Consider the following 25,174-nt stretch of genomic DNA (forward strand, 5'->3'; position numbering starts at 1 on the left):
CTTACTGCAGAGTTCAGATTTAATGTGTTGGCTTCTACAGCTGGGAGTAGCTCGAACACCTCACTCAGTTGGTTTACAGAAATGTATACTCAACAGTGACCTACTTTTAATGAGGTAGAGATGCCAAAGCTTCCCTGGTGAGACATAAAGGGAGGGACTCAAAGGCTTAGTGCAGCGGTTCTCAACCTGTGGGTCGCGACCCCCACCAGGGTCGCGACCCACAGATTGAGAACCGCTGGCTTAGTGAGACAGAAATATTGTAATAGATTATCCTGTGTGACCTAAATTGCACAGAAAGGCCCAGAAGACACTCCTTTAAGTAAGGCATTGAGAAACATATTAGTAAAGGGGTGACCTACACCCTTGAAAAGCTTTGTAGTATGTACCTGTTTCCCCTAGACCTGGGTTGGTGAACGTGTATCTATAAAGGACCAATATTTCCCCCAGTTATTTCTTTTTAAAAAAAAGATAGTTTGTTAAATTGGAATCGAAATTTCCTTTAATTCATAGATTCTTCTATAGGGGAAATTTGAATTTTGTGTTTTAAAAATGGTAGAGATTTAGTTGTGCTCATAACCAGAGGAGGAGAAGTAAGGAAAAGGATAATAAAACAAGTCTAGGAGGTTGGAGGATTGGGTTACAAGGGAGGTGATAAAGGGCATACTTGCATAAGTGCCAGCCTTAGGAAGGAGAAAGACATCGACTTCTCATTCTCTAGGTTAGCTTTTTTTTTTCATATTAAAAAAAATAAAGGTAGAGAATTATACTTCCTTAATAAGTGGAAAAAAGAAATAATTACAGACTCACATAGTTTTCAGTAGAAGAAAAGGGCAGTTGGAGAATTTTATTTTCTGTGAAGTAAAAGCTTACATATTGGCATGGAGGATGCTGGGGAGTATATGTAAGAACCTCTTTGGAGAATGAGAAAGGAAGTTGTGTAGAGACATGTGTTTGTATAATGTACACTTAGTAAGATAGTAAATCAAGTGTCTGGGAAGTAGAAGGAACCACTGAAAACAGTATAGTGTTTACAGCTATCTTACTGCCAGCTTAGGCTGTATTCTGGCCTCACAATGGCATCTTGTACCTGTGCCTACTCTGGGAAGCAACCTGCAGGATTTCTGGTTGAAGCAAAACAAGTATACTGTGTAGTCTGTTAGGACATTTCCAAGACAAGCATGCTTGTTTGTTTTATAGTGAACTGAAAAGAAACTGTTAACCCAAACATCATCATCCATGTCCTGCTTGAGACCTTCCACGAATGCTTCAGTGTTTTCAGATATTGTTAGAACCATGAACTTTTTTTTTTTTGACAGACATAGATTCAGAGAGAGGTACAGATAGGGACACAACAGACAGGAAGGGAGAGATGAGAAGCATCAATTCTTCGTTGTGGCACCTTAGTTCATTGATTGCTTTCTCATATATGCCTTGATCGGGGGTTACAACAGAGCAAGTGACCCCTTGCTCAAGCCAGCGACTTTGGGCTCCAAGCCAGTGACCTTTGGGCTCAAGCCAGTGACCATGGGGGCATGTCTGTGATCCCACGCTCAAGCCAATGAACCTATGTTTAAGCCAGATGAGCCATTGGTTTACTTATACTGGGAATGGATCTTATCTGATAGAATTATTCTGGCTTTGATATATAGATATTACTACTTAATTAATTAGTACTTTTAATATTTAGTCACCTGCCTTTTCTTTTAAATGCCCCAATTTCTCAAAAATAGAAACTGGCCCCTATTTATTCCTATTTTACTTTTATAGGAGAACCAAGGTATCTAAAGTCGTTTCCATTGCATTATATTAATTGCTTTTGTTTTGAATTTCATTTTTCATTCTTTTGCTGAAATAGGCTGTCTGAGTAGACTACAATTGTGCTAAAGATACCTCTCACATTTATTCTGAAGCCTGTTGCTCCTGCAAGGGAGCTTGCCTTCTTTTGCTTGGAGTTTTGCGAAGGAAATCTAGGTCAGTAGCAGTGAATGAAGATGAGGGCGAGCCCCTGTTGGACATGCTCATTAAGGATAGCGTTGGTGGAGGCCAGCTGTTCTCAGTGCTGTTCCCGAGCTGTGCTGGGCTGGGCTGCAGCACTGCTGTGGAGGGAGTGACATTCGCATTTTAAAACAAGAAGTGCCTATTTCTTCTCCAGAGTGTGAGAGAAAATGCACCCACTTCACTGATTCAAAATTGTGGGTTTTTACCAAAGGGTTAGAAATGGTAAGCTATTGTTTGAATTCTCTTGGGGCTTCTCATGTTTCTCATACTAAACATACATCACTTTGCCAGAAGTTTGTTATGTAGGGTGAATTTATTAACTTAAATCATCCAGTCCATAATAATGATTTTGTGGTAATTTTGATAAAATTTTTGAAAGTAAGGTAATCCTTAGATGTCTAAGATCCTCTCAGGAACTGTACCTGAAGGAGTATACATCTAAGACTATTAGGTTTCATTCTTCTTCTCTTCTCTTTCCCTAAACCACTTCATATTGGTGAAATCAGAATTAAATGATCCCATGAAAGTAAAGGGCATCCTTAAAGGGGAAAACTTGCTCCTCAAGGCAGCCTGATGCGCTGCCCAGTCACAGAGGAGGGTCAGTCTGCCGCTTCTCCCAGCTGACCTTGAGGTTAGAGGTGTTGGTATCTCATAGCGATTTTAATTTGCATTTCCCTAAGGAGTGTCTTTTCGTGTGCCTATTATCCATTTGTATAGTTTCTTTGGTGAAACTGTTCGTTGGAATCCTTTACTCATTTTAAAATTAAGTTGTTTTAGCCTGACCTGGGGTGGTGCAGTGGATAAAGAGTCAACCTGGAGTGTTGAGGTCAAAGATGCGAAACCCCAGGTTTGCCTAGTCAAAGCACAGATGAGAAGCAACTACTGTTGAGCTGATACTTTCTGCTCCTCCCCCTCCTCTCTCTCCTCTCTCTCAAATCAATAAGTAAAAATCAATAAGTAAAATCTTTTTAAAAAATAAAGTTGTCTTATAATAGTGCAAAAGATTTCTTTTTGCCAAGTCTCACTTTTCTCTTATTAGAGTAAACAGATGAATAATTTAACAAATATAATCAGAACAAAAAATATAGGGAAACAGGAAATAAAAACTGTACACACACTTCATTGCAAGTATAAATGGAGCTAAACAAAAAGTCAGATTGAAATAGCTATTTCACTCATATTAAATGCCTACACTAGCCTGACCAGGCGGTGGCACAGTGGATGGAGTGTCAGACTGGGATGCGGAAGGACCCAGGTTCGAGACCCCAAGGTCGCCAGCTTGAGCGCGGGCTCATCTGGTTTGAGCAAAGCTCACCAGCTTGGACCCAAGGTCGCTGGCTTGAGCAAGAGGTTACTTGGTCTGCTGAAGGCCCACGGTCAAGGCACATATGAGAAAGCAATCAATGAACAACTAAGGTGTCGCAATGAAAAACTAATGATTGATGCTTCTCATCTCTCTTTGTTCCTGCCTGTCTGTCCCTATCTGTCCCTCTCTCTGACTCTCTCTCTGTCTCTGTTAAAAAAAAATAAAATAAAAAATGCCTACACTATATGAAAAAATGCTATATGTAACAATGATCTGTTCTAATTTGTGCACCGACTGGGGGTTGAACTGGCAACTTTTATGTTCAGATTGACACTCTTATCAACTGAGCTATGTGGCTGGGGCTAAATATTTTTAAAGTGATAAGCGACCTTGTTAAGAGAGATTTTAATCTTTTCTGCATACAGGTCCTTTATTAGATTTATGATTTGGAAATATTTTCTCCCAGTCTTTAGCTCTTCTTTTTTTTCTTTTTTTTAACGAGGGTAGGGAGAGAGACAGGAATGGAGAGAGATAAGAAGCATCAACTTGTAGTTGCAGCATTTTAGTTGTTCACTGATTGATTGAGCATTTAGTTGTTCATATTTGCCTTGACTGGGGGCTTCAGCCGGGCCAGGGATGTTGGGCTCAAGCCAGTGACCGTGGGGTCATGTCTATGATCCCGTGCTCAAGCTGGCAACCTTGCGCTGAATGAACCTTTGCTCAAGCCAGTGACCTCAGGATTTCGAACCTGGGTCCTCAGCATCCCAGGATGATGTGGACCTCTATCCACTGTGCCACTGCCTGGTCAGGCGAAAAGAAAAAGTTTTAAATTTTGATGTTGTACAGTTTATCATATTTTCTTTTGTATTTTTTCTGAACTGAGAAGTGGGGAGACAGAGAGACAGACTCCTTACATGCGCCCAACCAGGATTCACCTGGAAAGCCCACTAGGGGGCGTTGTTCCGTTGCAACCGGAGCCATTCTAGCACCTGAGGTGAGGTCATGGAGCCATCCTCAGTGCCCAGGCCAACTTTGCTCCAATGGAGCCATGGCTGCAGGAGGGCGAGAGAGAGAGAGAGAGAGAGAGAGAGAGAGAGAGAGAGAGAGAAAGGAGAGGGGGAAGGGTGGAGAAACAGATGGGCACTTCTGTGTGCCCTGGCCGGTAATCGAACCCAGGAATTCCACATGCCGGTTGATGGTCTGCCACTGAGCCAGCTGGCCAGGGTCTGTAGGTGTTTTTCTGAATTCTATTCTGTTCTCTTTATCTAATGTGTGGTCTAGCACACAGATTTCATTATTGTACATTTGTAGTAACTTTTGAAATCAGGTCGTATAAGTCCTGCAACTAACTTTTCTTCCAATTTGTTTTGTGTTTTTTATGGTTTTTGTATTTCCATATAAATTATGGAGTAATGATGTTGGTATCTACAAAAAATTCTGCTGGGATTTTTAATTGTAGTTGTTTTTACTCTATTGATTAGTTGAGAATACCATCTTAACACTACTGAGTCTTCCATTCACGAACATGATATATCTCTCCATTTATTTAGATACTGCTTTCTTTTTTTTTATTCCTTTGACTTGATGCTTTTGACAATTTTGTCCAATTTTTATATTTGTTCTTTTGTGTATAAAAATCACTAATCAGCCTGACCTGTGGTGGTGCAGTGGGTAGAGCATCGACCTGGAATGCTGAGTTTGCTGGTTTGGGGCCCTGGGCATGCCTGGTCCAGGCACCTATGGGAGTTGATGCTTCTTGCTTTTCCCCCCTTCTCTCTTGCTCTCTCTCTCCCTCTTCTCTCTCTATAAATGAGTAAATCAAACCTAAAAAAACCAATCACTAATATTTTGGCCCTGGCCGGATTGCTCAGTTGGTTATAGCATTGTCCCAATATGTCAAGATTGCTAGTTCAATCTCTGGTCAGGGCACATATATGAATCAACCAGTGGCCTAACTGGTGGTGGCACAGTGGATAGAGTGTTGACCTGGAATGCTGAGGTTCCAGGTTTGAAACTCTGAGGTTGCCACCTTGAGTATGGGGTCACTGTCTTGAAGCCCAAAGTTACTGGCTTGAGCAAGGGGTCACTGGCTTGGCTTGACCCCATCACCCCATTTATCCCCAATCAAAGCATGGATGAAAATCAGTCAACAAATAGTGAACAACTAAAGTGAAGCAACTCTCTCTCTCTCACCTTTCCTGTCTCTCCCTCCCTTTCCCTCTCCCTCATCTCTCTCTCATGCTCTTAAAGTCAATTAAAAAAAAAAAGTCAAGTAATGAATGCATAAATATACTGCTCACAAAAATTAGAGGATATTTAAAAATGGATATGAAATGATAAAATATCCCCTAGTTTTTGTGAGTAATATAATGGAACAATAAAATGGATGTTTTTTCCTCCCTTCCTTCCTCTCCCTCTAAAATCAGTCAATAAATTAAAAAAAAAAATTTTATTTTCATTTTTCCAAAGCTGGAAACGGGGAGGCAGTCAGACAGACTCCCGCATGCACCCAACCGGGATCCACCCGGCATGCCCACCAGGGGGCGATGTTCTGCCCCTCTGGGGCGTCTCTCTGTTGCATCCAGAGCTGTTCTAGCGCCGGAGGCAGAGGCCACAGAGCCATCCTCAGTGCCCGGGCCATCTTTGCTCCAATGGAGCCTCAGCTGTGGGAGGTGAAGAGAGAGACAGAGAGGAAGGAGAGGGGGAGGGGTGGAGAAGCAGATGGGCACTTCTCCTGTGTGCCCTGGCCGGGAATCGAACCCGGGACTCCTGCACGCCAGGCCGACGCTCTACCGCTGAGCCAACCGGCCAGGGCCAAAAAAATTTTTTTTTTTTTTTAATTAACCTTTCCATGCATCCAAAACCAGAAGGTCTCTTGCTGTTTTGTGTTTGTTTGTTTGTTTGTTTGTGTGAGGTGGGGAGAGAGGGATGGGATTATTGAGCTGTTTCTGTATGTGCCGTGACTGGGGAATCAAACCAGCTCCAGGACAACACTTCAACCAACCAACCTACCTCTCCAGGCAGAGTTTTTATTTATTTATTTATTTATTTATTTATTTATTTATTTATTTATTCTGGAAGGGAGAGGGAGGGGAGGAGAAGGGAAGCATTTGTTGTTCCATTTTTTGTTTGCTTCCCATGGGTGCCCTGATGAGGGAATCAAACCCGCAACCTCATTGTTTTGGGACTCTTAACAGACTGAGCTTAACTCCAGCCAGGGCCTTCCTGCAGTATTTTTAACCTTATAATAAATAGCCTTACACTCAGAAGTGGAATAAGGGTGGTTAAGGCCCCGGATGCAGAAGAAAATATTGGGCTTCTTACATTGCAAAAAGTGTAAAGTTGGGGTTTTGCGGGGCCTTTCAGAACCTGGGCCCAGGGTGCATACTGCTGTGAAATCTGCCTCTGCTTACACTCTCCAGTACTTGATTGCTTCCTATCGGAAATTACTTTAAGTCTTTGTCAAAGGCACTAGCAGATAGGATTGTTGTTATATTGTACTAGCTGTAATACTTACAGAAACTCAACACTAGTAGAGGAGAAAACAGTGGTACTTTGTAACCTGTTTCATGTTTCTATTTGCAGGGTCTCCGCCTGAATTCCTTGGAGAGCAAATGGCCTACCAGGGATATCAGAACAACCAGAACTGGCCAGAAAATACAAACTTTTGCTTTGAACCCGAGCAAGTGGTGAATCCTGTCCAGACTGGTAAGTATACAGGTTTGCCTATGACCGCTGAATGGGAACTATTATATGAATGAACAGGAAAAAGCCGCAACCGCCACTCAGATAAAACAGTTTAGCCCACATATAGCTCCTAAAGCACAATCAAGGTGTAATTATTAACCTTTGAACTAGGTGAGCCTTACTCCTCTCTGTTTGTCTCTTCTTCCTAGGCACATGCCCCTCTGGTTCTCTTCTTTTCAAAACCTGTTTTGAGTAAATTAACTGAAATTCATATTCATTGAAGACTAAATGATCATTGGTACCTTAGAACCTTAATTCTTCCAAAAGGAATTATTACAACAATAATAGCACCACCTGGCCATGTAATTCATTAGATTGGAATGTCATCCCAATGCATCAGGGTTGCAGGTTTAATCCCCAGTCAGGGCACATACAAAAATTAACCACTCATTATATACTGAGTATATAGATGAGCGGAACAGCGAATCAGTGTTTTTCTCTCTTTCTCTCTCTCTGTCTCTCTCAAAAAATTAGTAAATAAAATTTTTTTTTAAAATAATAGCACCATTTGTGCCAAACTCAGTGCTGCAGCCTTTATATACACATTATATGTATAAATATTTCTTACCTAACTCTGCCGATACATATTCTCATTTGATAGAAGAGAAAACCAAGATTCTTAGATTCATAGCCACGTTCTGAATCATTCAAACTGACCTGTGGAGACGAAGGGCTCATCTGTGGTTGCCTAGAGCTGGAAGCAGGAGGAATGGGTTGCAGAAGGGCCTCCAAGCAGTAGCGTCAGTGCCTCTATGTCAGAGTTAACAAGGTTGAGAGCTCATGGTATTTGTTTCCACTTATATAGCTTTCAATCCCATTGAACTTAAAAGGTACACATAGCTGGCTTCAAAATAGTGAATATTTATTGATTTCTTACCATGTACACTGACATTATCTCTGTTTATTTAACTATTGACAACACCTGTGTAACTAATCAAACTTCATCATAAGGTAATAAGGAATGCTATCTTTGTAGTTATATTCACTATGATTGAGTTTTAAATCCCTTTTTATTCCAGATCCCTTTAAGATGCACCATGATGATGGCCTAGAGGATTTGCTCTTTTTCCCCAGTGGAACAGCTGGTGCTTCAGTGTTTACACAACAGAATGATCCCTTGAAAGACAGTTTTGGTAATACTTCTCCAACTGAATTTATTCCTTAACTTCAGACCATTAATGTGGCCTTTACACCATCACCTTTGAAGATAACCACTAGGCAAAGTTAGGTTTAGGGGCAGTGGCTGGGACAGGACGCTTTCTAGATGAGTCACAGGAGAGAAATCAGTTGGGCTATCTGGGCTTCTCCCATCCTCTCATGGGATCTTGAATCTTGTAGCCTCATCTCCACATTTTACAGCCTGTGGCCTTTGGCAAATTGTGTTCTCCCTAAACTTTGGTTTCTTTATTTATAAAAATAGGACCAACAGTAGTTCCTACCTTAAACATGTGGTGATAATTAAATAAAATTATGTAAAAGCACTTCATGTAGTGTAAATTATATAGTAAACATTAACTAGATTCCCCGCCTTTTTTTTTTACAGGGACAGAGAGAGAGAGGGATAGATAGGGACAGACAGACAGGAACGGAGAGAGATGAGAAGCATCAATCATCAGTTTTTCGTTGCGACACCTTAGTTGTTCATTGATTGCTTTCTCATATGTGCCTTGACCGCGGGCCTTCAGCAGACCAAGTGACTCCTTACTCAAACCAGCGACCTTGAGTCCAAGTGGTGAGCTTTGCTCAAACCAGATGAGCCCGTGCTCAAGCTGGCAACCTCGGGGTTTCGAACCTGGGTCCTCCGCATCCCAGTCCAACGCTCTATCCACTGTGCCACCGCTTGGTCAGGCTAACTAGATCTTAATTATCAATTAGTAGTGTCGCATTTCTGGTTTTGTGAAACTTAACATGAATGTGGTCAGGGTACTTCAGGGGGAGCAAAACTTTACCTCTTCTCATCTTAGGTTTTCATCTAGACTCTTTAACAAAAAGAGAGATTAACAAGAGAAGAATAGTTTATTAATGCATGTATCTTGCATCACTCAGGAGAAAAGTTACTCAAGGTGGTTGCTTAGAATTTGTTTCTGTAGCATCTTCAACAAAAAATAGTAAATTTATAGAGAAATGATAGGACAAAGGAAAGCAATCTTTTGTTTTTAAGGTGACAATCTGGGAAGGAAATAAAATTTCAGTCAGAGAGGCATATTTCGGGGTGACATTCTGGTTCCTTTCAGTACTCAGAGCCAGTAAGCCCCACTTCAAACAATGCTTATAATTCTGTATTTGTAAAGACCCTGGTGAATAAGCCTGACCAGGCAGTGGCGCAGTGGATAGAGTGTCGAACTGGGTTGCCGAGGACCCAGGTTTGAGACCCCAAGGTCGCCAGCTTGAGCACGGGCTCATCTGGTTTGAGCAAAGCTCACCAGCTTGGACCCAAGGTCGCTGGCTTGAGCAAGGGGTTAGTCTGTCTGCTGAAGGCCCACGGTCAAAGCACATATGAGAAAGCAATGAATGAACAACTAAGGTGTCGCAACGAAAAACTGATGATTGATGCTTCTCATCTCTCTCCATTCCTGTCTGTCCCTATCTATCCCTCTCTCTGACTTTCTCTTTGTCTCTGTAAAAAAAAATAGACCCTGGTGAATAATATGTAATAGTATGTTTCAGGTAGGCTTTTCTTTGGACTCCTGGGAGAAGGACGTTAGATGAGTTATTTTGATGCTATCTATCTACTTTTCTGATCATTTGATTTTGGCTTTGACTCCTGTTTTTTTTTACCTCACTAGCTAGTGAGTCATTTAGTTGTATTGACTTCTTTCTTTACAGCATCTCTTTTTTTATTCTTTTTTTTTGTTGTTTTTTTTGTTTTCTGAAGCTGGAAACGGGGAGGCAGTCAGACAGACTCCCACATGCGCCCGACCGGATCCACCCGGCATGCCCACCAGGGGGCGATGCTCTGCCCATCCGGGGCGTCGCTCTGTCACGACCAGAGCCATTCTAGCGCCTGAGGCAGAGGCCACAGAGCCATCCCCAGCGCCCGGGCCATCTTTGCTCCAATGAAGCCTTGGCTGCGGGAGGGGAAGAGAGAGACAGAGAGGAAGGAGGGGGGAGGGATGGAGAAGTAGATGGGCGCCTCTCTTGTGTGCCCTGGCAGGGAATTGAACCCGGGACTTCTGCACGCCAGGCCGATGCTCTACCACTGAGCCAACTGGCCAGGGCCTCTTTTTTTATTCTTTTTTGACAGAGACAGAGAGACAGTGAGAGGGATAGATAGGGATAGACAGACAGGAAGGAAGGGAGATCCAGAATCATCAATTCTTTGTTGCGGCACTTTAATTGTTCATTGATTGCTTTCTCATGTGTGCCTTGACCGAGGGGGCTACAGCAGAGTGAGTGACCCTTTGCTCAGTCCAGCAACCTTGGGCTACAAGCCAGCGACCATGGGGTCATGCCTGTGGTCCCATGCTCAAACCAGCGATCTCAAGCTCAAGCTGGATGAGCCCGTGCTCAAACCGACAACCTTAGGGTTTCGAACTTGGGTCCTCTGTGTCCCAGTCTGATGCTCTGTCCACTGTGCCACTGCCTAGTCAGGCTACAGCATCTTTTTTCTCTCTTTTTGTTCCCTCTGCTTTTCCTGGTGTAAATCCCTGTCACTTCACACCTAGATCACCTCACTAATCTTCTAACAAACATCTTGCTCCCTTTTAAAATTCTTTCTTAATAGACCTGCTGTATTGATTACCCCTAGTCCCTGTTCTGTATTTGCCATCTCATTTTCATGATTAAGACTTAAGGCACCCTATTTTTTTTTCTGTTCAAGTCTAAATTTCTCTGGCTTTCCAGATTTTCCCCCCTTGTTTATTTTAATCTTCTTTTCCCATGGTGGTATGGAAGAACTATTTGAATGAGACCGATTTCATAGTCCAGAAACATTCTTGTCCTGTTGGCATCTTCATACTTTTTTTTTTTTTTTTTGCTCAGTATTCTCCATCCTTGAAATTGACTACTCTTCTCGCTCTTCTTCTCAGAAACCTTCTGTGACTATTCTGGTCCTTGTAGTTGTTTTTAAACTCTTATAGCACCTAGTTAATACTGTATATTTTGTATTATTTGATCTATGTCAAAGATCTTGCTTTTCTGGCTAAATTGTAATAATCTTGAAGGACAAGGAGTTGTTATTAAATCCCCTATTAAGTCCAGCAGTGGACAACATAATAATTTTTTTGATATGATCTAGTTCTTTTTTTTTAATTAAAAATTTTTTTTTATTGATTTCAGTGAGAGAGGAAGGAGGGGGAGGAGAGAGAGAGAGAGAGAAAGAAAGAAAGAGAAAGAGAGACAGGCACATTAATCTGTTCCTGTATGTGCCCTGACCAGGGATCGAACCAGCAACTTTTGTGCTTCAGGATGATGTTCTAACTCACTGAGCTTTCTGGCCCAGGGTGACGTTATTTTGTCCTTAATAATTTACAAAGCATTTTTACAAAATTGTTTTTTAATTTGGGAAGGGAGGTGTTAATCTCTTTTTATGAGTAAGAAAACAGACCCACAATTTCTTACTATACATTATGTTTTATCAGTTGTGATGTTGGAGCTAGAGTTCAGTCTTGGGTTTTTTGGTGTTTTTTTTGTTTTTGTTTTTGTTTTTGTTTTTCATTTTTAGAGAAAGAGTAGAGAGAGAGAGAGAAGGGGGAAAGAGCAGGAAGCATCAACTCCTGTATGTGCCTTGACCAGGCAATTCTAGGATTTTGAACTGGCGACTTCAGCATTCTAGGTCAACATTTTACCCACTGTACCACCAAGGGTCAGACTCAATCTTGGGTTTTTTAAATCTGTAATACGCTCTAGATTGAAGGTTGAATCGTGATGCTATAGGGATGGTGATACTACGCAGCCTGTTAATTAGCCAAAAACTAGAGTGTCAACAGTGTTTTAATTTAAAACTTTCTTGCTTTGTTTTTCATTGTTCCTTGTGTCTGTATCTTTATAGCAATACATAAAAATGTTAGTTTTAAATATCAGATGCTTTTTTCCTCCAACGTTGACATAATTTCAAACACGTGTGTTTGTGTTTCAATATTAGGTCTGTTTCCCTGCGATGCATTTGCTCCTGCAGCGGTTGTACCTCAGGAGTGGCCTGTGAAAGCCCCAAACTCTACCCACGAGGGGGTCTTCATATCTCCAGTGGCCACACCACTTCTGCAGCCCACAGCCGGTAAGGTAGTAGAATACCTTTCAATCAGTTTGTGGTTACAGTATCAATAATCAGTATAAGTCATCAAAAAAACCATATACAGGTATATAAGACACAAGACATTTTTAGTAGTGTACAGCAATATAGAGAAAAATGTTAGAATGATCACAGATATTTTTAAACTTATATTACTGTTTCACAACTAAAGGAATGAAGTTAGAGTTGAGATATAAGACTTGAGGTTGCCTGACCTGTGGTGGCACAGTGGATAAAGTGTCAACCTGGAAACACTGAGGTTGCCGGTTCAAAACCCTGGGCTTGCCTGGTCAAGGCACATATGGGGGGTTGATGCTTTCTTCTCCTCCACCCTCTCTCTCTGTCTCTCTCTCTCTCTCTCTCTCTCTCTCTCTCTCCCCCCTCTATAATGAACAAATAAAATATTAAAAAAATAAAACATTTAAAAAAAAAAAGACTTGAGGTTAATGAGCAGAGAAAATCCCTTTTTAATTTTATGTAGGTTTAAAATTCTAGGGTTCCACAAATACCTTACTGACACTTATTGTGTACCTATGTTGTTTTTTTTAAACTTGGTTATTTTTCAGCCCTGGCCAGTTGGCTCAGTGGTAGAGCATCGGCCTGGTGTGTGGAGGTCCCGGGTTCAATTCCCAGCCAGGGCTCATAGGAGAAGCACCCATCTGTTTTTCCACCCTTCCCCCTCTCCTTCCTCTCTGTCTCTCTCTTCCCCTTCTGCAGCCAAGGCTCCATTGGAGCAAAGTTGGCCCAGGCGCTGAGGATGGCTCCATGGCCTCCTCCTTAGGTGCTAGAATGGCTCTGGTTGCAGTGGAGCAATGCCCCAGATGGGCAAAGCATCCTCCCCTCCCCGTGGGCATGCCGGGTAGATCCTGGTCCAGCACATGCGGTAGTCTATCTCTGCCTCCCTGCTTCTCACTTCAGAAAAATACAAAAACAAACAAAACAAAAAAAAGCTTGGTTATTTTTCTCTTTGTTTATTCTCTTTTACTATTTGTTTTCCCAATATCCTGTTCTTATAAGTATCGGCACTGTCAGAGTAGACACAAGTGCATTAACTAGACAGCTTCTTAGTTACATTGAGGATGTGAGGGTCACAAAAACCAGATGTTCCTGTGCTCTAAGAAAGTAAGTTTAGAATGCAGAGCTATGACCAGACAATGATGAGTCCTAAATGTTCAATGTGTTTCCCTTAGAGCCAGCTGAGGAGCTAGAAATGGCATCAGCAGAAGAGCAGGCACCAAGAAAAGCACTGGAAATGATGGGACCGAAGGCTGCTGACACGGCACCATCTAGAGAAACAGAGATGGTCTTAGCTAAGGACATGGCACTAATCACAGAAACAGATGTGGTACTGGCCAAAAATGTGGAACCACCTACCAAAGTAGACATGGCATTTGCCAAGGACATGGAATCATCCATCAAATCCGATATGGCTATAGTCAAGGACGTGGTACTACCTGTAGAAACAGAGGAAACCCCAGTGGCTGACGGAATACTGTTCGAAGAAACAGAGATGATGGCACCAATTATAATAATGAATTTGGCCCGAGCTGAGGGCATGGTATCAGAAATGAGGATTGCTGAGGATGTAGTATCATCTACAGAAATATCCTCAGCCAAGGAGTTGGCCTTGTCCTCGGAAACAGAGGTGACCCCCGTCAAGGACATGGCTCCATATCCAAAAATAGAGGTGGCCCTGGACAAGGATGTGGCTCCACCCTCAGAAACAGAGGTGGCCCTGGGCAAGCAGATGGCTCCACCCTCAGAAACAGAGGTGGCCCTGGGCAAGCAGATGGCTCCGCCCTCAGAAACAGAGGTGGCCCTGGGCAAGCAGATGGCTCCGCCCTCAGAAACAGAGGTGGCCCTGGGCAAGGACATGGCTTTACCTCCCAAAACAGAGATGACTCTGGACAAGGATGTGCCTCTGCCTCCAGAAACAGAGGTGGCACCAGTTCCAGTTAAGGACATGGAAGTTGTACAGACTCAGAGAGAAATAAGTGAGGATCCCCAATTAGAATCTCCCCAGAATGAGGGGCATTCAGCTGTACCTACTTCTATGATTTCACCAGGTATGGACTTACATTTACTCAGTATTCTGTCTGCCAGGGTGTAGTTTCCAGAAGGGCAAAAGACAATCATCTAGCCAGGTGAGATAAAGACAATACTTTGCACATTACCACTCTCCCAGACAATTACTTCTCACCTTCATACTCCTCTGACATCAGCGACTTCTTCATCCTAACTCTGCTCATCTTGTTTTTCTTATAGTTCAGTAAACAGTAAGAGAAGACACTCCCAGCCTCTACTACCTCATCTAACTAACTACTTGTGTCTCTGTCCAGAGACTCTGCCCCTCCTGTTACTGGAAGGAAACATCCCAGCTTCTGATTAAGGCCACCTGTCTGTTTTGTACTAGATCCCATCTCTCTTGCCTATATAAGCATATATTGCCCTGGTTGTTTGCTCCTTTTTTTGCCTCTCACCAGTTTTTTCCCCTGTTCTATTGGATCATTCCCACCAATGTAGAAACATTTGTTATTTTTCCCATCGTAAAAACAAACAAAAGCCCTTCCAACTTCATGTTCCCACTACCACTCCACTTCTCGGCTGCCCTGACAGGATCACCCCTCACTCCTCAAACACTATTCCCATTTTCAGTTTAGGGAAGGTGGAGAAATAGCTGAAATCGTTCTTCTCTGAAACCTGTATGGTTTTTACTGTTACCTTTAGAACCAGTCACAGCCATGGGCCAAAAGTTCATCTTGCCAACAGATGAAGCATCTGTGTTAGAAAAAATAGAGCAAAAGAAACCACTTAGTAGTCAACTTTCTGAGCTTTCTTCAGAGACCTCAGGTAAGTTGGAAGAATGAAGTGGACTCTTTAGAACCACTGAAACTGGGAGTGATGGGGCGGAGGGGGTGGTAGCCATTGTTTCTGGCCGTAGGGTGGTAATCAGCAGTACTGTTTATGAGGTGACCTCTCTTTCTTGGACAGATTTTGTCTTGTTTAGGCAGAAAGTCAGCTTGTTACATACTTTAAGTGGTCATTACATTAACTCAGGACAACTAAGTATTGATCCAGGTCAGCTGTTCACTATTTTGTTCAGTGTGGTCTTAGGCAGGATATTTAACTTTATTTACTCAACTGTAAGAGAAATATATTGGTCCACTGTTCTGTAAACCCTTGCTATATAGTTAAAGTGTGTGTCACAGCCCAGCAGCATCCACATTGCTTGGAAGCTTGTCAGAAATAACAGTCTTGGACTCCACCTTAGACCTTTGGAATCATAATGTACATTTTCACAAGTTTTCCAGATAATTCTTATATACATTAAATTTTGAGAGCCACTGCTCTCAGATGCTTTCTGATTTAAAGTTCACTTGAAGATTATATGTTTTTCACTGTAAGCCAGGAACATGTACGTGATTATCAACTTGATTCTCTGCTTACTTTTTCATGACTGGTTAGACTGTGAACTGAGGACAGAGATGGTGACTTATTTCACTTACAGTCTCTAATGCTTTGTACAGAGTCTAGTACCAAGAAGGAGCGAGGTACATGTTTGGTTTTTTAAGACGTTGTTTTAATGACTCAGCATATCAATAAGGATTTATGAAGCTCTTTTTGTATAAAAAACACACCATGCTTAGGCACATAGATATTTAAGTCCGGGTCTTGCCCTTTTGTTACTATGTTATAGCCTGGATGGCAAGAGTGGTTCTCAGGCATGAACTCTAAAACCTAAGATTTATATGATTGAATCAAATAGTATAAGAGATGTCACCAAATACTTGCTGATTAATTGCTTATAAAATAAATGTTATAAATGCTGTGGGTTGCGATAGCCTAGCAGGTTTTTTTTTTGAAAGAAGCAATAATCGACTTGAGGCATTAAGTAAAGGGTAGGATTTGGAGGACTTTGGAGGAGTAAAGACTAAAACAGAAGGTACTATTTAAGTATTTTATTATTCTCTGAAGTCATTGCATTGGGTCAGACTTGACAAGAGCTATCCTAAACCTGTTCTTAATGGACTCTTTCTAGGATCTCAGATCCATGCAGCATTGACTTGGAGGCAGGAGGTTGGACTATTTGACTTCTTGAAACTTTTCCAAGGGTGTTCATCCCAATTGTTTTAATTTATTATCCTATTTGGCATTATGTATATTTTGCTGTCTTTGAGGAAGTACATTTAGGAACAGAAAGAACATTGAAATCTAACATATTTGTCTTTTAAAGTAGGAGGCTCTGCTTCTGGAATGATGAGAATTTTTCTATGGCCAAAATACCAGTACAGTGTCTTATTTCTTTTTCTCCTCCTCCTCCTCTTCTTCTTCTCTTCCTTTCTTCTTCTTCTTCTTTTTTTTTTTTTAAGTAGCATAAGTCTGGCCTTCTGTTCTGTTTCAGAATTGATCTGGTTAGTTTGATAACTAATTACTATAATATTGGTGAAAGACTCAGAATTTTAAATTCTGTCGAAGATCATATGTAATTCATTCAATTAATAAATATCACCAAAGAAAGGAACTTATCCTTTTATTGCAGAACTGGAATTATGTACCTAGTAAAAATAATGACAAATATATCAGCTCAGACTTATAGGCAGTAAGTGCTTATTATATAGGGGTTACAAAATCTCAGAATAAAATTTTTTTTTTAAATTATTGATTTAGAGAGAGAGAAACATTGATTTGTTGTTCTACTTATTTATGCATTTATTTGTTGAGTCTTGTATGTGCCCTGACTGGGGATTGAATCTGAACCTTAGCATATTAGGTGACTCTTTAACCAGCCATGCTACCTGACCAGGGTTGAATTTTTTTTCAGTTTTAAATATTTTGTAAATATGTTTTTAAAAATTTTTTATTTGAGATGATGACCTTTGTTAAGTAATTGCTAATCCCAAATAAGGGTGAGAGATGTTTCAGAAAACCTTTTCCTAAATGAATTAGTGTATGGGTTGGTGAAAATAGACTACTTAAGTGAATCACTAAATGGGATTTTTTTAAAGAAACAATAACAAGGAGTTTTCTGTTTGGAATCTTGGCCACCTTCATCTATTGCAGGTACCCCTGCGACACAAGCCAAACAAGCGTGCAGACCCGGTGACCGCAGGGCTGCCCGGCCCAGGCCTGCCAAGGTCCCTTCTGAGCTGCTGGAAGGCTCTCCACGGAAGACTCTTGATCCTGGGCTGGGCCTCTGCTCTTTGTCTGAGTCAGGCTGGGTCTCTGGTTCATCTTCCCGTGATGAGCCCAGGAACCAAAGGAAAACTGTTCATGTTGACTTCTTTGAACCCCAGAGGAATCTTAGCAGGGAAACCTGGGATGTAGAAAACACAGCGATGGCAAAGAAAAAAAAGAAGAAACCAAAGCAAAAGAGATATTCTCAACCCCGGGCTGGGGGACTTTGGGATGATGACAATGCAAAAGAGCGTAAAAGTAATCCCTTTGTAGCTGACCCACAAAAATCGGGTGTTCTCTCCAGCCAGTCAGCCACTGTGGGCATGGAATATGGACTGGCATCCAGAGAACACCTGAAAAAGGAATGTGAAATTGACCCCAGAACAGCCAAACTGGCAGCTGAGAACTTCGTCTCAGAAAGCCTCAGTGTTCCTATGTGTCCTTTGGAAGAACCCCCAAAAGTCATAGTAAATTCTCAGCCCAAGCTGAGCATAGAAGCAGAGGTCAAAGGTAACAACAAGTCAGGACCACTGAGCCAAGACAGGAAATCTCTGCAGCAAGGTGAATGCAAACCACAGACTGCTCCCCATACAGAGACTCCTAGGGATACAGGCCAGATGGTAGACTCTCTGAAACTGGAGGGGCCCCTGGCAGAAGTTTCTGCACACAAAGTAGAAATTGCCTTGGAGGTCAAACCCCAAGAAAGTTGCTCTCCTGTCTTGGACCAAGAGGCTATGGGGAAAGTTTTAAAACCCACAGCAGCAGAAGAACTGCCTAATTTGATACCCACTTTGACAGCCAGTAATCCATTAGGAAGTAGTCTGAAAGAAGGAAGTGATGAAAGGAATATGACTAAGCTCCAGGCTGACAAACAGAAAGAGTTCTCTGAAGGAGCTGAAGAGGTTAAAGAACTTAACAAGGAAGCCTTTTCCAAACAAAGACAAGAGATGAGCATCTTAGCTTCTGAGCAGCCACCGCAGGACAAGGTTCGGGTTCTTGGGCCAGGTAATGAACCATTTAAGAGAATGGCAGGTGATGGCAAAAGCAGGAAGGCAAGGGGAAGTTTTGGGAAAGTGAGAGCGAGTTCTGGGAAGGTGAGAGAAAAGGCTGAGCTGCTGGTCCTTCCAGACAGCCAGGAGGACAGTAGAGCTGACCCTGTGCCAAGTGACCCAGCCCCTAAGACCGCAGTAATGACTGGTAGGGATAAGAGTGAGGAGCTAGGGCTGGGTTTTCCCCAGCAGCCAGGGATCACGGCTGCTCTCCCTGAGACAGTGGTCATGGCGGAGCCTAAGGAGACCACTGGCCCTGCTGTGGCAAGTACCTCACAGACATTGATGCCTTCGGGAACGGGGTCAGGCATGACTCAGACTTCTGCTGCTACCACAGAAAGAGGAGCCATGGCGCTAGATCTGGGTGTCATTAAACAGAGCAAAGAAGGAAAGTGTCCTTGGATGGATTCTGAGGCAGCTCCCTGGATTTCTGAAAAGCCTAAAAAAAGAAGCAGTGAAGGCAAAAACAAAAAGTTTAAAAATAATAATTCCCTACAGCCTGCTAGGGTGGAGAGCAAGGAAGAAATCCTCAGCCCACCGTTTGTAGGAAAGGATGGAGGTGCTGGTGGCCTTCCCCATCAAAACAAGGAGTTAGCACTCCCTTTCCCCAGAAATGACGAGCCTTTGTTCTCACAGACACCAAATATACCCATGGTGGAGGTAGTTGACCTAAAAGGTAGAAATGTTGAGGTTAATTCTTTTGAGCTTGGGGCTCTTGGTGAAAACAAAACAAACACAGTCAAGCATTCTGCTGTTACTGAAGCAGCTACCAAGGTGACAGATACGAGCTGCCAAGACCAAATCCAGGGGACAGGATTTGTTCCTTCAGTACTGCCTGAGGAGCATAAGACAGATGTAGCCAAGGGGCACACTGCCGTGGCTGACAAACCAAATAAAAGGAGTAATGAGGGAAAAAGTAAAAAGGCTAAAAATAGTTTTCCTGAGAAGCACAGTTTGGAGAATAAGACAGGTGCAACAAAAAGACATGTTCCTGACCACAGAATTGAAGGAATGGGCTATGTGGATGAAAATAGAAACATTACATTCACCTGCCCTAGAACATTACCAGAGGTGATGAATAAGCCATCCCCTCTAAAGGCTCTGGATTCAGCAGCATGTGAAAAACTGCCTACTCCTACTCCCCAATTAGTAAAGGAAGATAATTACTTTCCAGACACCTTGGCAAAAAGTAGGCAAGAGACAGCTCTGGCTCAGACTTCCAAATTATTGGTGGTAGATAATTGCAGCAAAGATGGAGTCCAGGATCAAGAAAGACCCAAGGCTCCCTCTGTTGTTATGCCCTGTACAAGCACTGGTGGAGGCACCCTGTCTCTTACAGCAGCCGTAGAATCAGTGGCGAGTCCTGGAGATAGCTGTCTTAAGAATAAAGGTGAATTTGCTGATCCCATAAGTAATAAAGCAGAGAGAGACAGAGGGCATGTGGTAGGAGAATCGGAGTCATTGCCCAGTGGTGCATCTCAGCATTCAGTAGAGAAAATCTCAGAACTAGCAAAGGGGCACCTTTCTGGAGTGCCAGTGGAAAACCGGAGCCTACCAGGCGAGCTCAGAGGCCTGGAAGTATGTGCAGATGGGAGTGATCTTCCAACATGTTCAGGAAACAAAAAGAAAGAGTCTGAGCAAGGTTCTGCTCCAGTTCATATTTGTGACTTACCGGGAGACAAAGCACAAAAGCCCCATTTCTGTGAGGACCAGAATACTGAAGCTAGAGTGTCCAAGGGCCCAGCTAATTTGAATAAGGAGATGGATAGGACTCTTTTGCCTCTAAAAAGTGAGAAGGATAAGTTGCAAGGAATTAGCCTGGCCTCTAAAATCTCAGAATTAGATGTTTCCTTGCCAACAGCAGAACTTCAGTCAGATTTCTTAGATGGCCGGGTTGGAGCTACTACTTCAGGGGTGGTAGATAAGTCAGTAGTGGCTGCTGCCAGGGGCCTTCCACTCCCAGAACCCAAAGATAAGCTTTTGGAGGCACCTGAGGAAATGACAGGAAAACCTGAATCAAAGGATGCAGGAGAAGGAAAGAAGGAAGAAAAAAGAATGGTAGAACCGATGAAAGGCTACATGAGACCCACCAAGTCCCGAGGACTTCCTCCACCTTTGCCAAAGTCTACAGTCCAGGAACGAGAGAGATCCAAGCAAGCGAAGTCCAGCGGTAGGAACCTGCCATGGGGCAATGTGTGTGCTTGTGGCGTTTGAGACCGCGTCAGAGGGGCAAAGTTTGCGCTTTGGTTCCGTCCAAACTCTAATCATCCTTGTTAATCATTGATTTGTTGGCATGAAAAATGTGTAACTGCTAATTATGTGTTTTCTGCAGCCAAGGCATGTCTCGTGTCCCGCTTGAGGAGGCTGGTGACTTGGTTGTATGCCTTTTTGCTCAGCAAGGAACTTTGAATTTTAGGGGAAGTTGAATTTCAAACAATGTGAAGGCCTATCACCATCTACTATCCTTAATTTTTTTTAAAGTGTGCTTTGTACATGACAAGTTTACAGCCACATTTTAATTATTATTTTGTATAAGGAGAAAGCATTTCACATCCAGCCGTGTGTGGAGGATTTTATTTGTTAGTATCTGCAAGGTGGACAAAAGTAGGTTATGGTTGTGTGTGAAACAGAATTTATTCTTGTATTATTATTTATTATTGTGTTATTGTATAATTATTGTATTGTATTAACCGTAAACCTATTTTTGCCCACCCCTGTATGTATAGCTTGTATAGATAGAACTAAATATCCAAGTTGTTTTCAGATTAAATGAAAAGGGTCTGCCTTTGACTAGGAAATGGTAGCCTCCGGCCAGTATCTGTAGGCACAGGCTGCCTTTGTGTTTCTAGTAGTGGGAGGTGATCTCTCAGTGACATAGCCACATCATTCAGCAGTTTGCTGCTTACAGCTATTCATCCATAGTTTCCTGTGGGGTAGAGCTTTGGACCTGGTCTGTGTCCATGAAACAGTCTACATCCACAGGCAAGTCTGTGAAACTTGCCCATGTGGGATTCCTCATAATTTTGCCATTTTTGGCTCCATTTAGTCAAATGAGGTTAAGAAAGATGATTCCTTAAAGATTTAGAAATCTTAGTCTCCCCCCCCCCCCCCAATAGTATATCTAATCATGACTTTTCTGAGCCTAACCTTCAAAAAAATGGTTTCTGGACTTGAGGCTTTTCACAGCCCACAAATAATACTATGTATTTTTTTTCCTTCTTTTTCCAAGTGAGGGGAGGGGAGATAGAGAGACAGACTTCCTAGTGCGCCCCAACCAGGAGCCACCCGGCAAGCCCTGTCTGAGGCCGATGCTCTGCCCATCTGGGTCCATGCTGGCAACTGAGTTATTTTTAGCGCCTGAGGCAGAGGCTCCATGGAGCCATCCTGAGTCTGGGACTGATGCGCTCAAACCAATTGAGCCATGTCTGTAGAGGGGGCGGGGGAGAGAGAGAGAGAGAGAGAGAGAGAAGGGGGAAAGGGAGGGGTGGAGAAGCAAATGGTCGCTTCTCCTGTGTGCCCTGACCGGAAATCGAACCCGGAACATCCACACACTGGGTCAACCAGCGCTCTACCACTGAGCCAACCAGCCAGGGCCAAATAATACTATTTCTTAATCACTGTTTCCCAGCTTGCATGATGCAGTTACTAACTCCAGAAATTAAAAAAACACCAGTTGGCCTTAGTAGCCAGTTAGGGTTTTTGAGAGGCTTTGTTATGGGATGGAATTCTGCATGATAGGGACGAGTTGTTTGGGTAAAGCTTGTGCTATGCATGAATTTGTACTTAGTAAGGAACACATGCTGTGTGAATAGAGAATGCTGAAGATTGTTATTCGCATAAGATTTTCTCATCTTTTCTGTTTTTATCTTCCATTAGCTACTTTGATGCCAAGGCAGAAAATGGGAGCTTTTCAGCATTTGTTAAGATTTCCAGTGTTCCATCTCGTTCTTTAATTTTAATATATGGATTAGTGCTTTCATTTGAGCAGTGATACAGAGGGTAACATGTACATTTTCTGAAACCTAACCATCTCTTTTTGCTAACTATCTTCCAAGAAATATAGAAAAAGGATTTGTTCTGATTATTCAGGAAGCAAGGTAGATGCTGTAGAACATAGGGGCTCTGCTTTGACAAGGCCAGGCTCAGAGAGTACGATAGGAGTGGCCTTTCAGAGTGGCTGTGGAGAGGGTTATGGATTTGGACAACATTTATTGTTTCTTTTCTGAATTCTCTCATACCTTCTTCCTACAGGTAATCTATACTTTTTTTAATATTTAAAAAGGGTTTTATTACTCATTTTTGAATAGGTAGTGCAGACACATGATACAAAGGGATACAGAGTGAAATGTAAATGTGCTTTTTTCCATTTACCCCCACCCAAATTTTTCTCTCCTATGGAAGCTGGTGTTAACATTGTCCTTCCTGCACAGCCTGACTAGGTGGTGGATAGGGCATTAGACTGGGATGCAGAGGACCCAGGTTCAAAACTCCAAGGTCGCCGGCTTGAGTGTGGACTCACCAGCTTGAGCACGGGGTCGCTGGCTTGAGTGTGGGATCATAGACATGACCCTATGGTCATTGTCTTGGGACCAAAGGTTGCTGGTTTGAAGCCCAAGGTCGCTGGCTTGAGCAAGGGGTCACTCACTCTGCTGGAGCCCCCCGATCAAGGCACATATGAGAAAGCAATCAATGAACAACTAAAGTGCTGCAATGAAGAATGATTCTTCTCATCTCTCTCCCTTCCTGCCTGTCTGTCCCTATCTGTACCCCCCCCTCTCTCTCTGTCTCATTCTCTCTCACTCAAAAATAAAAAGAAGCAATGACATATATTTTTTCTGGTTTTATATAAATGAGGTATCACACAGTAAATACTACTATATGACTTGCTTTTTCTTTTTTAATTTTATTTACTAACTGATTTTAGAAAGACAGGAAGGCAGTGAGAGAGAAACATTGATTTGTTGTCCCACCCACCAATGCATTTTTTGGTTGATTTCTTTATGTGCCCTGACCTGAGATCAAACCATCAACCTTGGCGTATTGGAACAAGGTTCTAACTAACTGAACTATCTGGCCGAGGCTGTGTGCTTTGCTTTGCCAACTTAATTATTTTAGATAGAGCTTTTCAAATCGGTACAAGGAAAGGAGCCTCAATATTTTTAATAGCTGTGTAGTATTTTATTGTAAAGATATATTCTAATGTCTTTTACCTCTTCTTTATTGATGGACATATAGGTATTTTCCTATTTTTCTCAGAAACAAGGTACATAAAATATATTTGTGTATACAGAATGCCATACGTGTACAAGGATAATAAAAAAGGACTCTGAAGTAGGCTCTCAAGTTTGAGGAATATATATTCATAATTTTGATAGGTATTGGCAAATTGTTTCCCATAGGGCCACAAAGATGTACCAGAGCTATTCCTCACCTCAACATAGACCACCAGCACCTGTTCCCCTGCTCTTTCTCCACTAGGGTGACTTTTTTGTTTGTTTTATGTGCTGATCTAAATAGGTGAAAAATTATTTCTTGGTATAGCCTGACCAGGCTGTGGCGCAGTGGATAGAGCGTGGGACTGAGATGCAGAGGACTCGGGTTCAAGACCCTGAGGTCGCCAGCTTGAGCACGGGCTCATCTGGTTTGAGCAAAGCTCACCAGCTTGGACCCAAGGTCGGTGGCTTGAGCAAGGGGTTACTCAGTCTGCTGTAGGCCCACAGTCAAGGCACATATGAGAAAGCAATGAATGAATAACTAAGGTGTCACAGCGAAAAACTGATGATTGATGCTTCTCATCTCTCTCTGTTCCTGTCTGTCTGTCCCTATCTATCCCTCTCTCTGACTCTCTGTCTCTGTAAAAAAAAAAAAAAATTATTTCTTGGCATAGACTTTGTGTTTTACTTACTTATTAATTCCTTGTTTATTAGCAAGTTTATAAAAGCCATCATAACTATTTATAAAAATATTTTATTTTTAAATTTTCACATTTTGAATCTTTGTTCAAATCTAGAATCTGTGTGTTTGTGCATGTGTGTTTTGTTTATTAGATGGGAGGTAGAGTTATTTGGTCGTCCACTATCATTTGAATAATCTGTCTCCCTTTGTATAATCTCCCGTCTTTGCTGTGCCCTAAATTCCTGTTTTTGAACTTTCTTGTCTGATTCATTTGTCTTTTTATTGAAGCTTCAATAATACAACATGGCTTAATAATATATTTTAATATCTACTAGATCTATCCCCATGTCTCACTCTCTTATTTATGTATGTATGTATGTATTTATAATATGTATTTAATGAGACAGACAGGAAAGGAGAGAGATGAGAAGCATCAACTTGTAGTTGTGTTACTTAGTTGTTCATTGATTGCTTCTCATAGGTGCCTTGATGGGGGAGGGGGAGTTCCAGCTGACCCAGCGACCTTGGGCTTTAAGCCAATGACCATGGGATCATTTCAGTGATCCCGCATCAAGCTGGGGACCCCGTGCTCAGGCCAGATGAGCCCACACTCAAGCCGGTGACCTCAGGGCTCTGAACCTGGGACCTCAGTGTCCCTGGTTGGCACTCTCTAGTTTGGGGAAACTTTAGCAGAAGGTTTCTTCACATATTATGCATGTTATTCTAATCAGGGAACATTGAGATACTTTGGGAAATCTGAGCTAAACTTGTCAG

At 42.3% G+C, this 25,174-nt stretch overlaps 1 protein-coding gene across 23 annotated transcripts in view; it reads left to right on the forward strand.

Moving 5' to 3' along the window:
• MAP4 (microtubule associated protein 4) overlaps nucleotides 1-25,174 on the forward strand; it is a 173,905-nt gene that overhangs the window by 103,951 nt on the left and 44,780 nt on the right. For 11 of the 23 annotated variants that reach the window (XM_066351620.1, XM_066351624.1, XM_066351626.1 and 8 more), the window contains 6 exons: nucleotides 6,890-7,012; nucleotides 8,071-8,184; nucleotides 12,135-12,266; nucleotides 13,472-14,347; nucleotides 15,009-15,131; nucleotides 17,343-20,675. In XM_066351620.1, coding sequence (XP_066207717.1) covers nucleotides 6,890-7,012; nucleotides 8,071-8,184; nucleotides 12,135-12,266; nucleotides 13,472-14,347; nucleotides 15,009-15,131; nucleotides 17,343-20,675 — 4,701 coding nt within the window. The remainder of the gene's footprint in view (nucleotides 1-6,889; nucleotides 7,013-8,070; nucleotides 8,185-12,134; nucleotides 12,267-13,471; nucleotides 14,348-15,008; nucleotides 15,132-17,342; nucleotides 20,676-25,174) is intronic. The other 12 variants (XM_066351634.1, XM_066351635.1, XM_066351637.1 and 9 more) reach the window with 3 other exon arrangements.

This window comes from Saccopteryx leptura, chromosome 10 (genome assembly GCF_036850995.1).
Source record: "Saccopteryx leptura isolate mSacLep1 chromosome 10, mSacLep1_pri_phased_curated, whole genome shotgun sequence".
NCBI lineage: Eukaryota > Metazoa > Chordata > Mammalia > Chiroptera > Emballonuridae > Saccopteryx > Saccopteryx leptura.